Here is an 11,774-nt window from a genome sequence, read left to right as displayed (position 1 = left end):
CACACGGGCAGCTGGTGGGCAAACCAAGCCAGAGGAGTGGGGATACACTGGGTCTCGTAGTGGTATGTCAGCGCTGGACGGACACACACCCACGCACACATACACACGCACACGCACACAAAGCAGATTCATAACAGATAGATACACAAACAATACAGACAGGTCATCTGCTGGAAACATTAGGCCTAGTTTTTGGTCAAAGTTTTCTCCATGGATTCCTGGTCAGAACCCCTATTGGAACAGATTAAAACTTGGGGCATGTTGAATTTTGTCCAACCGTATTCCAAAATGGCACATTTTTACACACTTTTTGCTATGCTATGGGGACATTTCCGGTAAAAACAGTGTCATTTTAGCAAAACTGTCCTTTTCTATCAAATACAGTACTGAGGTTTACTGATGAAATTTACGAGGTTTAAACGGCCCTCCGCTTCACGTCGGGGGCCGTTTTACAACCTCGACCGTGCATTAATTTCTGTGAACAGACCACCGTGTCGTCCATTATCCCTTGACTTAATTATGACTAATTTTATCCCATGCATTACACAAACACAGGCATACAGAAACAGAGGCATGACTGCACTGCATCTAACTATGTAGTACACACACACCTGCGCACATAAAAACACACCTGTGAGTCCCCACCACGTGGGACAGCGGCTAGTGAGCTTGACCACTCCAGAGGCAAACATGAGCCGGAAGAGCAGCCAGCGCACCACCCACAGTGTCACGTTGTCATGGAAACAGCCCCGGGAACGCCCCCAAGGCAGGTACAGGGGTGCCACCAGGACACACAGAAACCCTATCTCCAGCAGGAGATTATCCCTGCAGAGGGACCGAGAGAGAAAAAAAATGTAAAGTTACTTTTATTTATCTATTTGTTTAGCGCGCAGTCTTATGCAGAGCAATAGAGAACTAACTACAGGAACAATACCCCTGGAGCAACTCAGGGTGCCTTGCCTTGGTCAGCAGGGACATAAAGGTGGAAGCCCCTGGACATGTTACACGTTGAAGGTCAAGTGACCATCTGGCTGTCCAGAAATATTCATGTCTATTTATGAGATGCCTGATGTTCTGGAGTCATCCCCACTCAGCAGCTGTTTCATTTACTAACATGTGACTTCATGCATACTAAGGAATTGTCATAATATACATAACCAGCACAACACTCACCACTGGAAGTAGAGAAACACCTGTCCAACCTGTTTTATGTAGAGGGGAAAAAAAGATGTTTTCAGAGAAAGGTGGACGTGTGTGTGTGTGTGTGTGTGTGTGTACACATCAGACAGTGTCAGCACAGCAGCATGAGTAACAAAGCAAGCTGTGCTCTTCAGAGATGGTGTCTGTGTTCCTGTTTGCGTTTGTGTACGCATGAGGGCCAAGTATAATTCAAGTGTGTGTGTGTGTGTGTGTTGAGGAGGGGCTGCGGCTGTGTTACCTGATAAAGTGACAGGTACAGTATCCAGAGGCACAGGTAGAGCCGACAGTCCCGTAGCCTGTGCGTTAGCGTTGACAAAAGGCTGAGTAAGGTCCCTAACAGGGCAATAAGCTCCATGCCTTGCTGTGTGTCCAGCCCAAGCTTGGGACCCAACCACAGAAGGGTGGGAGAATCTCTCAGTTGCTCCCAGAATCCTTTGCCCGTGTAGCGCAGCATCCAGCGCGAGGGCAGCACCCCCTCGTTGCCATAGAGACCTATGGCGGAAAAAGAAGTGGCGTGTTCATACCAAAAATTCTAGAGTGTTACGATGCATGTTTAGGCTAGCTAAAAGACCGTTATCAGGTTTTATAAACTTCATCATGATGAAGACTATTTCAAACACTAATGAAACTAAAAGGAAGACAGAAACTAAGTATGCACTAGTATGTATCTAACGTTAGTGCTTTCGGCTAAAGTTAGCAACAACTTATACACTTAAATTAGCATGTTATCCAACCTGCTGCAACCAAGATGGCTAACGTTAACGATAGCGTTAACGTTACTGTAACTTATTTCGTTAATTCGTTTACAAAAACTCCACCAAAGTAACGTTACCTCCAGTGCATTTTTAATTAAGCGCTCCTAAGAAGTAACCACTGGAAGACAAATTGACATCATGTTAGCATCGGTGTGCCATCAGATTTGAACACAAGGAGTGCGTTGTTTTGACTCAGATTCCAGGAGCAAAAGACACAGGAAATCACCTTCGTCAAACAACCTTAATTTACGTTATGGATTAAAGACCAACAATGCCTAGAAGCTAATGTTAGTTTGGCTGAATCGGCCATAACGTTACTTCAAACTGGCTGACGTTGATATAAAGTTCATAAGTTACTCTGCGGCAATGGGTAGCTACACATGCACATAGTATGTGCACTTTTGGCGATGTAAGCCTATAACTACACTGTCAACTTCACGACAAAATAACACTAGGTTCATTGCACAGTATCACTGTACTGAAACATGTCGCTTGCATGTTAGCCATTGAATGCTAACAAGAATTTGCCATGAATTTGCTCAGAACAGTTTATCAAGGGAAACGGGTGAGTCACCTGGTATCTGTACGTATAGGGAAGCAAACGCAAACATGTAGATGGTAGACATGCACCAAAGGAACGCTTTCATTGCCAACCGTATTTCCCCCATCTTGCCACGCCAGATTCCTGAGACTGTCCAGCAAGAGTGGTGGTGGAAGTCGGGACGGATGTAGCCACGCACGCACGCACGCACGTGAGGGCGGACACGTACAGTAGGAAGAGTCAGGAAGGAAAACTCATGTCCTGCAGCGAAGGCGCAATATGTTACACCAATCTCATAAAACGGGCACCATCTACAGGCGATGAGATCAGGAACAGGTTTGGCTTGAGTCATTTCTCTCTCTCCCAGCCAATTCCCTAGCCATACAGCAGTGCGGTCGACCTTGAGTTTCGGCCTTTTAAGTTGGAACCACTGCAACAATAGGCACATGAACTGTAGGCAAACAGATTGAAGCAAGATAAAGTAAATACAAAAGCTTCTCTATTCGATCGTCTTAATGTCATACAAGTATTGGCTATTTTCTTCCCTAATCATGACTCAGTGTGATGTAACTTACAAAAACAAAAAATGGTTAAGATCAGCATAATCAAATGTATCCTACTAAGACAAAGGTATGCAACTGTAGGCTATGTTGTTTGCAGAGTGTAGCCTATGCCTCAACAATTAGCTTTCAATGGCTCAGTTAATGTCCAGCTCAGCTATGACTCCATTGGAGAGTTCTTGGCAGCACTCACCTATCCCGAAGGTCCCCACTGGTCATGGAATTTCTGGAATATCAAGGAATTTTGGAAAGTCTATTCCAGACATGGAAAGTCAGGGAATTTGATCATTTTGGGGGCAAAGTGATGGAATATTGGGAATTGTGTTGTAGCAGGATAAAATATACTTGCCAAAATTATATTTTGGTGTACTGCTTGCTTATGGTCATGGTTAGCCCAACTTTGTTTATTCAATGCCCATTTAGTCATCTCCCGCTCTAAAAAAGTCAAAGAGTCTTGAACGCTATGTGGCTGCTCTGAAATCTTTTGTTGGTATATTTGTACCATTCATTATAGCAGGTCATGGAAATTCAGTTTTTTGTCAGGGAAAAGACATTGACATTTGTGGTGGGCGGTAAAACAGTGTGCCACCCGGTCTGGGTGGCGTCAGTCCAGGACCCCTGCATCCTCGGACTGGACTTTTTGAAGAACATGGGCTGGGGAACGGCCTGTCAACATGGCTCCACCCCCCCGGGCTTCAACCCTACAACACCGCAGGTAACCACTGTGTCAGCCAGGGGAGCAGGAGATATTTTGAAAGTGAAGGGGACCAAATTGTGAACACAAACCCATAGTGATCAGATTTCCAGATATCGGATCGCCACCTCTGGCCCACTTTCGACCATCATATTTTAAACTTGCCAGAATATTAAGATAATACCATTGATTGTTTTCAAAATATGTTTTGATAAAAATGGTCAAAACTGTGAGATGAGCAAAACGCCAGATCTGCCCTCAGACCAGCTTCTTGCTATGTGCAATTCTACTTTTATTTATTTATTTTAGATTTATTTCACACTATTTGGGCCAATGGTAGAATACTCTAAAAGCAACATGGGATGTTGATATTTTATGAAGCCATGAATGAATCATCATGCCTATGATCCAAACAGACTACATGATCAAATAGCCTAGTTAGGCCTATACTTAAATTGTCTGGTATAAACCAAATCAACTCTCCACTATGTGTTTGCAGTTAATATTTATGCAACGTTAGAACATGTTGGCTTAACAAGTTACCAGTCCAGAACACACAGAAAATTGCAACAGAAAGTTGACTTTATAATCAACTAGGCCTACTATTTGTTCCAACAGCATTTAAACAAAGCATTTATAAAATGAAAAAAATAAATAAATAAATAATACTGTTACTGTAGTAACTGTACCACATTATCCCAAGCTTCAAAGAGCTCCCCACGTCTGTGACAGGCAGACGTGACACCGCTAAATTCTCAGCTTGTTTATACCCCACACTGAATGCGTAAGAACGCTATACTGTAGGCCCATCACTCTGGGGTGTGGTAGCCTGCTCTCTGGGATGTATGCACCAAGGTAACTGACGTATCCAATTTGTGTCTTGAAATTATGTTTGAAATAAATGTCTTAGAACAAAAACGTTGGGTAGCCTATAGACTTGTATTTTATCGTCGTTTTCCTACCATGGGTCTCCAACACACGTTCTCAAGCTCACTCTCTTGCCGCCCCTTTCGAGGTAATTGCCAGGCTGAAGCCTAGGCTACTACATTTAAACACAATTGTTGCACGACTCAAGGCATTGTTGCGGGGGGTAAGGGGGGGTCAACGGAGCCAAAAAGCCCAGCAGAACAGTCAGGCTGATCCAGGAAATGAGCCTCGTCTTGATCTGCAGTGCTGACTGTCGTTCTACATTGTGAGCAGTTTATATTAATGACCTTTATGCAAGCTAAACATTTTACATGTATGATCAGTTATTTTTATTTACTTTTAGCCTTTGTAGCTCAAACCATGCTCTTCCTTAGTTGAAAAACCTTTGTTGAATTGCAAGAAATTGAAGACTGAAACTAGGGAGTAGTCTAGTGGGTGTTGAACGTTAATGAATGTTAGCTCAGATGCTCACATTTATTTTGTGTAGACTTTTTGTGTTCTTTGTGGTCAGTGCAACATTTTGCACTGACGGGGCCACCAAGAACTGTGAGCAAGTCAACAGCATTTAGCAAGCAGAAGTGTCCCAGCCCTGTGTTTGGGATGCATATAGACAGGTAGCCTATCTATGCCTTTTACTGTCTATGATCTATGCCCTGCTCATTGTGATGGCTAACTAACTTAGCTCCTGTCAGTTTATGTTTCACAAATACACCAACAATCAAACTAGTCTCCATCACTCAACCAATGCATCACTTAACCAACATTACCTATGGACATAACATTAAGCTGGTGTAAGATTAACGTTCTTGCAGTAAAAACCAAGCATGTCCAATAAACATTCTCAGGTTTATTTCGGCTTCAATAAGAAATGGGAATGACATTTCACCTGAAAATCATCCTACCATGATGTTGTCGTTGTAAGTCACTCTGGTAAAACCAAGTAATGTCAAGTAGGCCTAATGCATGTGCGTCTTGAAGGAAGATGCTGCGCCATCTGGTGGACAAAATATGTAACAGCAATACTGGAAATGCAGCCAAAATGAAGGATCAATATTTGGTTTTCCTTTACTGAATTAAAAATGATTTATTGTGCGTTAACAACTTTTGTTTATGCTTGTATGTGCGTGCCTGTGTGTGTGCGTGCATGCGTGTGTGCCTGTGTGTATGTGTGCGTGCGTGTGTGAGTATGTGCGTGCCTGACTGTGAGTGTGCGTGCCTGTGTGTTTATGTGTGTGTTTGTGAGTGCCTGTGTGAGTTTATTTGTGTGTGCGCGTCTGTGCGTGTGGATGTGTTCGTATGTGTGTGTGTGTGTGCATGTGTGTGTGGATGTAAGTGTGTGTGTGTGTGTGTTTATATATTTGTGTGTGTGTGGCCCCGAGGACCAAACAAAATTTTTCCGTAAAAGTCTAGTGGGGCTACATGCCCACCAAGTTTCATGTGCCCCGGTGTTTAGGTGTCCCAGGTATCGTTGACCAAAATTTCATCAGCCAATCTAAGCAAAATGACTAACATAGTCACATACTTTTCCCAATATAGATATCAAAGAAATTACTTGTTCCTTCTGTATACAAGGTCTCCCGCACACACTTGGCAACCTAAAACATGCAACACATAAATTATAACGACAGTATTTACATTATGTGATACTGTGCAAGTGAAGATCGTCTGGCTGTAAATGCTACATGTTTTTCCTTTTTTTAAATAGAGATGCTTGATATGACATCCATTCATCTGTCTTTAAGGGCAGTGGCGCCAGCAGAACATTTTGACAGGGGAGGCCATTGCCAATCTTAGGGTGGCACGCTAAAACGGGGGGTGGGGGGGGATTTAAATGAATAGTAATATATCAGGGCCACATAAGAAGAGTTTGGGTCCAAAACGCTATATTCTCCATTTTAAAGCATTTTCATAATTCATTTTTAAAATTAAATGATTATTTTGTTTTCGGATCTGTAATTGGGTAATTGTTATTTACTCAATCAAAACAACACAACTGCACTTTTATTTATTTTACCTGAAAAACACAATTAAATAACATGACTTATTAATGTTTACACAAATGGATTTATAGCATTTTGGAAAAGAGCTCTTCATATGCTAGGTTATATCGTTTTCAAGACAGTGTAGCCTACCCATACCTGGGAAAGTGTGATGTGATCATGCTTGCATATATCTTAGGTCAGCCTTTATATTAGGGAAAAATACTTTGTGTCTGCATCCATGCCACCTGATGCATGCTGGTAGAAATATCTATTCAAAAGCACAGTTGATCTGTGCATGCCATGACCAACTTTCGATTCTTTGATTTGATTTTGCAATTTTCTCTATGCAGGCATAGTGACATATAAGACATAACACAACATATAAGACAGGACAGACAAAGAAAGAATAGGACAGACAGGAGTGTAATAGGGGGGGGGGTTAGTCCCAGGAGATGGAGGAGGAGGGGGCTTGGATTCAAGTTCAAAAGGCGAATAGCCTCAAAAGTAAAGGCTTCTACATACCTGACGCACCCGACCGGTAGCGCGACAATGTGACGTCAAAATGACGTAGATCTCTCTGGCGTGCCAGGGTTTTGGCCGTGTAGCACACGGTAGCGCACCACTCATTTTTTTTTTTCAGACGAGCGCGACAAGGCGGAAACAGGAAGATGGACTAGTTCGAGGGCAAGCGAGAGTTGCAGTGTTTTGTTACAGTCATGAATTTTTAATAGTTTGCTGGATAAGTTAACAAAGTTACCAGTGAGAGTTGCAACACATGGAATTAAGAGGAAAATAAACGATTTATTTTCAAACAAAGGATATCTATTAAGGCCTGAACAAAATCTCTTTCCACTTCAGGAAATTACACAAACTCAGCCAGCTGCTAGCTAGCTAGCCAGCTAACTAAACTGTTTAAATTATTAAAATTTCCCTCGGGATGACTAAAGTACTAGGGCTGGGACAACGAAAAATACGTCGACGCAAAATATGAGCGTCGATTCGTCAAGCATAACGTGTGCTGCTAAATATTTTTAATTTTACATCTTCAGTGTTTTCTTATTAAAGATAAGATAAAATAATTTCATTGAGCTGCACTTTTTACTCACACAGCCTTTCCTCGCCCCCGCCCGCTCTCTCTCGCAGACATGTGGACTCGAGTCACATGACTTGGACTCGAGTCAGACTCGAGTCATGATTTTAATGACTTCAGACTTGACTTGATAAAATTCGGCATGACTTGCGACTCGACTTGGACTTGAATACTATTCACTCGAGACTTGACTCGGACTTTGCCTCTTTGACTTGTGACGACTTGACATGTCTCGAGTCAAAAACTAAATTTCCTGATCGTGGACCAGTCACCCCAGAGATGCTTTCCCTCCGCGACTAAAAAATAAATAAATAGCGAAGACAAGCGGCCAGTCCAGAGCACAGTTCAGTGCTGCCGCTACCCCCACATGCGTTACGCACTGTGTGTAGGGCACGAAGAGACAGAGAAACGACCAACATTTAGCTAATAACTAGTAGCTTTACTGCAAACTGATTTGCACTCTTGTTAGAGAACGTTTACAATGTCAAAATGCACCAACAGCATGTTACATAAAGATGATACTTTTCGAGTCCTCTCCATTAAGATCCAACTTGAACTTATGCTAGCCTACTCCATTTAATTGAGAACCCCATCTAAGCACGCACGAGAGGGAGAGAAAACGAGTGGCAGGTTCCAGCTGGCTTGTCATTGTTGATGATGATTGATATTTTCTTTTAAATATAAGAAACGTATAAAAGGAAATCATGAAGGCAACAAATACGAGATTAGGGGAAATTGCGGATTTATCCGGTTCTCACTACTGTTATAAACTATGAGATCCAGGTCACTATGACATAGGCTGCACTCACTGTGATTTGGAAAGTGGACAAGAATATGAAGAGTTGTCTTTGCCTTTGTTTAATGGAAATGGTGAGTCTTGAAGTAGGCCTATTCAATAATTTGTTTACATGAAGCACATTGATATGCCGATTGAAACGCATTCCACTCAGCTAGCTAGGTGGCTACTGGCTACCAGGCTCATAATTCACATTTAATTGCAAACAGAAAATGTCAAGCAAGCATCATGTCATACATGCATCTATTTCCAAAGGAATGAAAGCTGTTTGTGCCAACTTAATATAATGCTTATCATTGTTAATATTGTGCTATTCATGTGGCACAAACAATGTTTGAGTTTGTGGACTAGCCATAGGAATGGAGCTGGTAAAAAAGATCATTATGAGAATGTGTGGACAGTGGCACACAATGGGCTTAAAGTGACAGTGCACCATTTACAAATGAGATAAACAGCATCACATGTGTAGTATTTCTTAAGAAATGAATACTTTAAAACAAAATTACTGTGTCATTATTATCTTTTAAATAATATAAAAGTGTTGACCTTGGCTTCCCTTATGAGTCGCCACTGGCAGACAGCCTAATAAATTGTTTGCAGGCAAATCTGTGGCCTAGCGCAGTGAAATGCCATCAGTCAAATTATTACTCATCCTTACAGTGGGCTCCGAAATTTGGAAAAACAATATTTTTATTTGTCATGTAGCTATCCGTTTTGTACAGATTACTCAGGTATGCACATGTGTATATTGTATGCGCATGCATATATCGTAAAAGATTTCAAGACAGAAACATTGAACATATTTTAATCTGTATTTATAAAAAAAAATTCTGTGGATTAGATGGAAGTGTTAAAATTATGATCGATAGTCTAATAATGCCATTATTAAGTGAAGAGTACCTGATGACTTGTTCAGGACTTGAAAAAGATTGGGACTTGGACTTGGACTCGACTTGGCTTTGATGAGACTTGGACTTGGACTCGACTTGCCCTTCTCTGTATTTACTTGGGACTTGACTTGGACTTGAGTGCTAAGACTTGGGACTTACTTGTGACTTGCCAAACAGTGACTTGGTCCCACCTCTGCTCTCTCGTAACGAGTCCGCTGCTCCTCTTCATAGACTCTTCCTTTGCATGTGCATTTAACAAAATATTCACGATTGTTGTTGCCACATAGAAGCACTGCATAGAACACAGTGGGCTAAATTGCTATTAAATCCGCTTAGCATCGTGACCATGCTGCGCTTGTTCAAAACTGCTGCATTAAAGTTAAAGTAAACTCTGCAACATAGTACATTGAGGAGACTAAACTAAGTTATGTTACAGTATGCAATCAAGCAGTATCTCAGAGCTAACGTTAGAATACTGTTTGGATGTCAAGTTTAGCATGCTTACTTGCAGCTGCTTGTATTCGTTATTCATGCAGGGCTCATTTTATTGACTGAATGTTTGCAAAATCCCGATGTAAATGGAAAAGTGTTTTCCAAGACTCAAAAGTGCTTGTTCAAAGGAGAAGTACGAACCGTTATTTGATAACTACGTTATGAATTGCATCCACACATCAGCAGCCTTTTAACTGTGTTAATGTTAATTGCAAGGATTCCCACACGAACGTCTTAAAATGACTGAATTAGACATAGGCCTAGACTACTGAACTTTATTGAATGCTACCTCTGACTAAGAATGCATTACTTTGCACTTGTATAGTCTTTTATTTTGGAATCTTAAGAGCAATAAACATATATTGCAATGTTAAAGAATTCATGTTTTTTCATTCAGATATGTAAATAAACATGTATAAGTTGCTATTAGTGAATTAATGGGGAGATAATCTAATCGAATCGAAATCAAATCGGACTGAAAAAATGAATTGTTAGATTAATCGATGCATCGAAAAAATAATCGCTAGATTAATCATTTAAAAAATAATCGTTTATCCCAGCCCTATAAAGTACCTATCTATATATCCATCTATCTATCTATCTATCTATCTACCTGTGCACACACCTTGGAAACTACATGATAATGATGATGGTAGTTGTGAATAGTAGCAACCAAAGTCTGAAGTACCATCACAGAGGCTAGCTAACCCTAGCTACTAGTGTTTCTTACATTACTGCAGCTTCTTCTGCTGTGTAACGTAGTTAACGTTAGTCTTTTCACAACAGCGACACCTCTGTTCAGGAGAATATTGCAACTAGTGTCGCGACCACCACGCGCGAGTATAAATGGTTACGGCGCTTCTGTGATGTCACATTGTCGCACTACTGGTCGGGTGCTTCGAGTATGTGGCACACTTAAAGGTGGCCTTCCTCCTGTTAGTCCTAGCCAGAGGACAGCGCAGACGCCTGCCGAAGGGCATCCATTCAAAAACCCTGTGTAGGACATGGGAAGAGTCTTCTAGGATGCAGTTGGCTTTCCTTAATGTTGCCTTGTCGTGCAGTGATGTCAGAGACTGAAGAGGGTGGCCAATGATTTTAGAACATGTGTTCACAATGCTCTGGAGATGTTTTTTATTTTTGACTGAGAGGGAGTGATACCAGCACATGAATGAAAAGGTCAGTATACTTTCAATAAAGGAGGTGTAAAAAATGCTAAGAATCTTCCTGTTCACTCCAAAGGAGTAAACTTCACTAGGTGACGATCAGCATGGCGGCTTCTACAGTCATCTGTGTACAAGATGAAAAGTAGTGGTGAGAGGACACAACCCTGGGGTGAGCCAGTGGACGTGTATCTGATGTCAGAGAACCTCTTGTTGACCAGCACCGTCTGTGTTCTTTGGGTCAGAAAGTCTGTAATCCACAGAATTAGCTGATGATCCAGGTTGAAATAGTCCATACGTTTTTTAGCCAGCATGTGAGGTTGAATGGTGTTAAAGGCAGATGAGAAATCTGCAAATAGGAGCCGGGCAAACGAATTTGGGCTTTCTACATGTTCATGGATGGCATTCAATATGTAGATTTTGGCATCATCCACCCCTCTTTTGGCACAATATGCAAACTGAAGAGGATCCATCTTTGAAGCTGTGGCGCTGATAATGTGAGCTTTCACAATCCTCTCAAAGGCCTTCATAACAAGGGAGGTGAGGGCTATGGGTCTTAGGTCATTCAGGACCTTAAGGCTGCTCTTCTTGGGAATGGGAATGATTGTGGAGTGTTTCCATGACTGTGGGACATTGGCAGTAGATAGAGACCTCTGGAATATCTGCTGGAAAACTCCTCCAAGTTGC

The 11,774-nt window shown here is 41.7% G+C and overlaps 1 protein-coding gene across 2 annotated transcripts in view; it reads right to left on the bottom strand.

Moving 5' to 3' along the window:
* The window catches only part of lmf2a (lipase maturation factor 2a), a 14,249-nt gene extending 11,582 nt beyond the window's left edge, over positions 1–2,667 (bottom strand). For both annotated transcript variants that reach the window (XM_042109445.1, XM_042109446.1), the window contains exons 1-5: positions 2,530–2,667; positions 1,439–1,692; positions 1,174–1,202; positions 632–825; positions 1–73 (exon numbers count right to left, since the gene is read on the bottom strand). The exon at positions 1–73 is cut by the window's left edge and continues 106 nt beyond it. In XM_042109445.1, the coding sequence (XP_041965379.1) occupies positions 1–73; positions 632–825; positions 1,174–1,202; positions 1,439–1,692; positions 2,530–2,623 (644 nt within the window). In that variant the 5' untranslated portion in view covers positions 2,624–2,667. The remainder of the gene's footprint in view (positions 74–631; positions 826–1,173; positions 1,203–1,438; positions 1,693–2,529) is intronic.
* Between the last annotated feature and the right edge of the window lie 9,107 nt (positions 2,668–11,774).

The sequence above is a fragment of the Alosa sapidissima genome, chromosome 11, assembly GCF_018492685.1.
Source record: "Alosa sapidissima isolate fAloSap1 chromosome 11, fAloSap1.pri, whole genome shotgun sequence".
Classification (NCBI taxonomy): domain Eukaryota; kingdom Metazoa; phylum Chordata; class Actinopteri; order Clupeiformes; family Clupeidae; genus Alosa; species Alosa sapidissima.
This window is presented reverse-complemented; position numbering and strand designations above follow the sequence as displayed.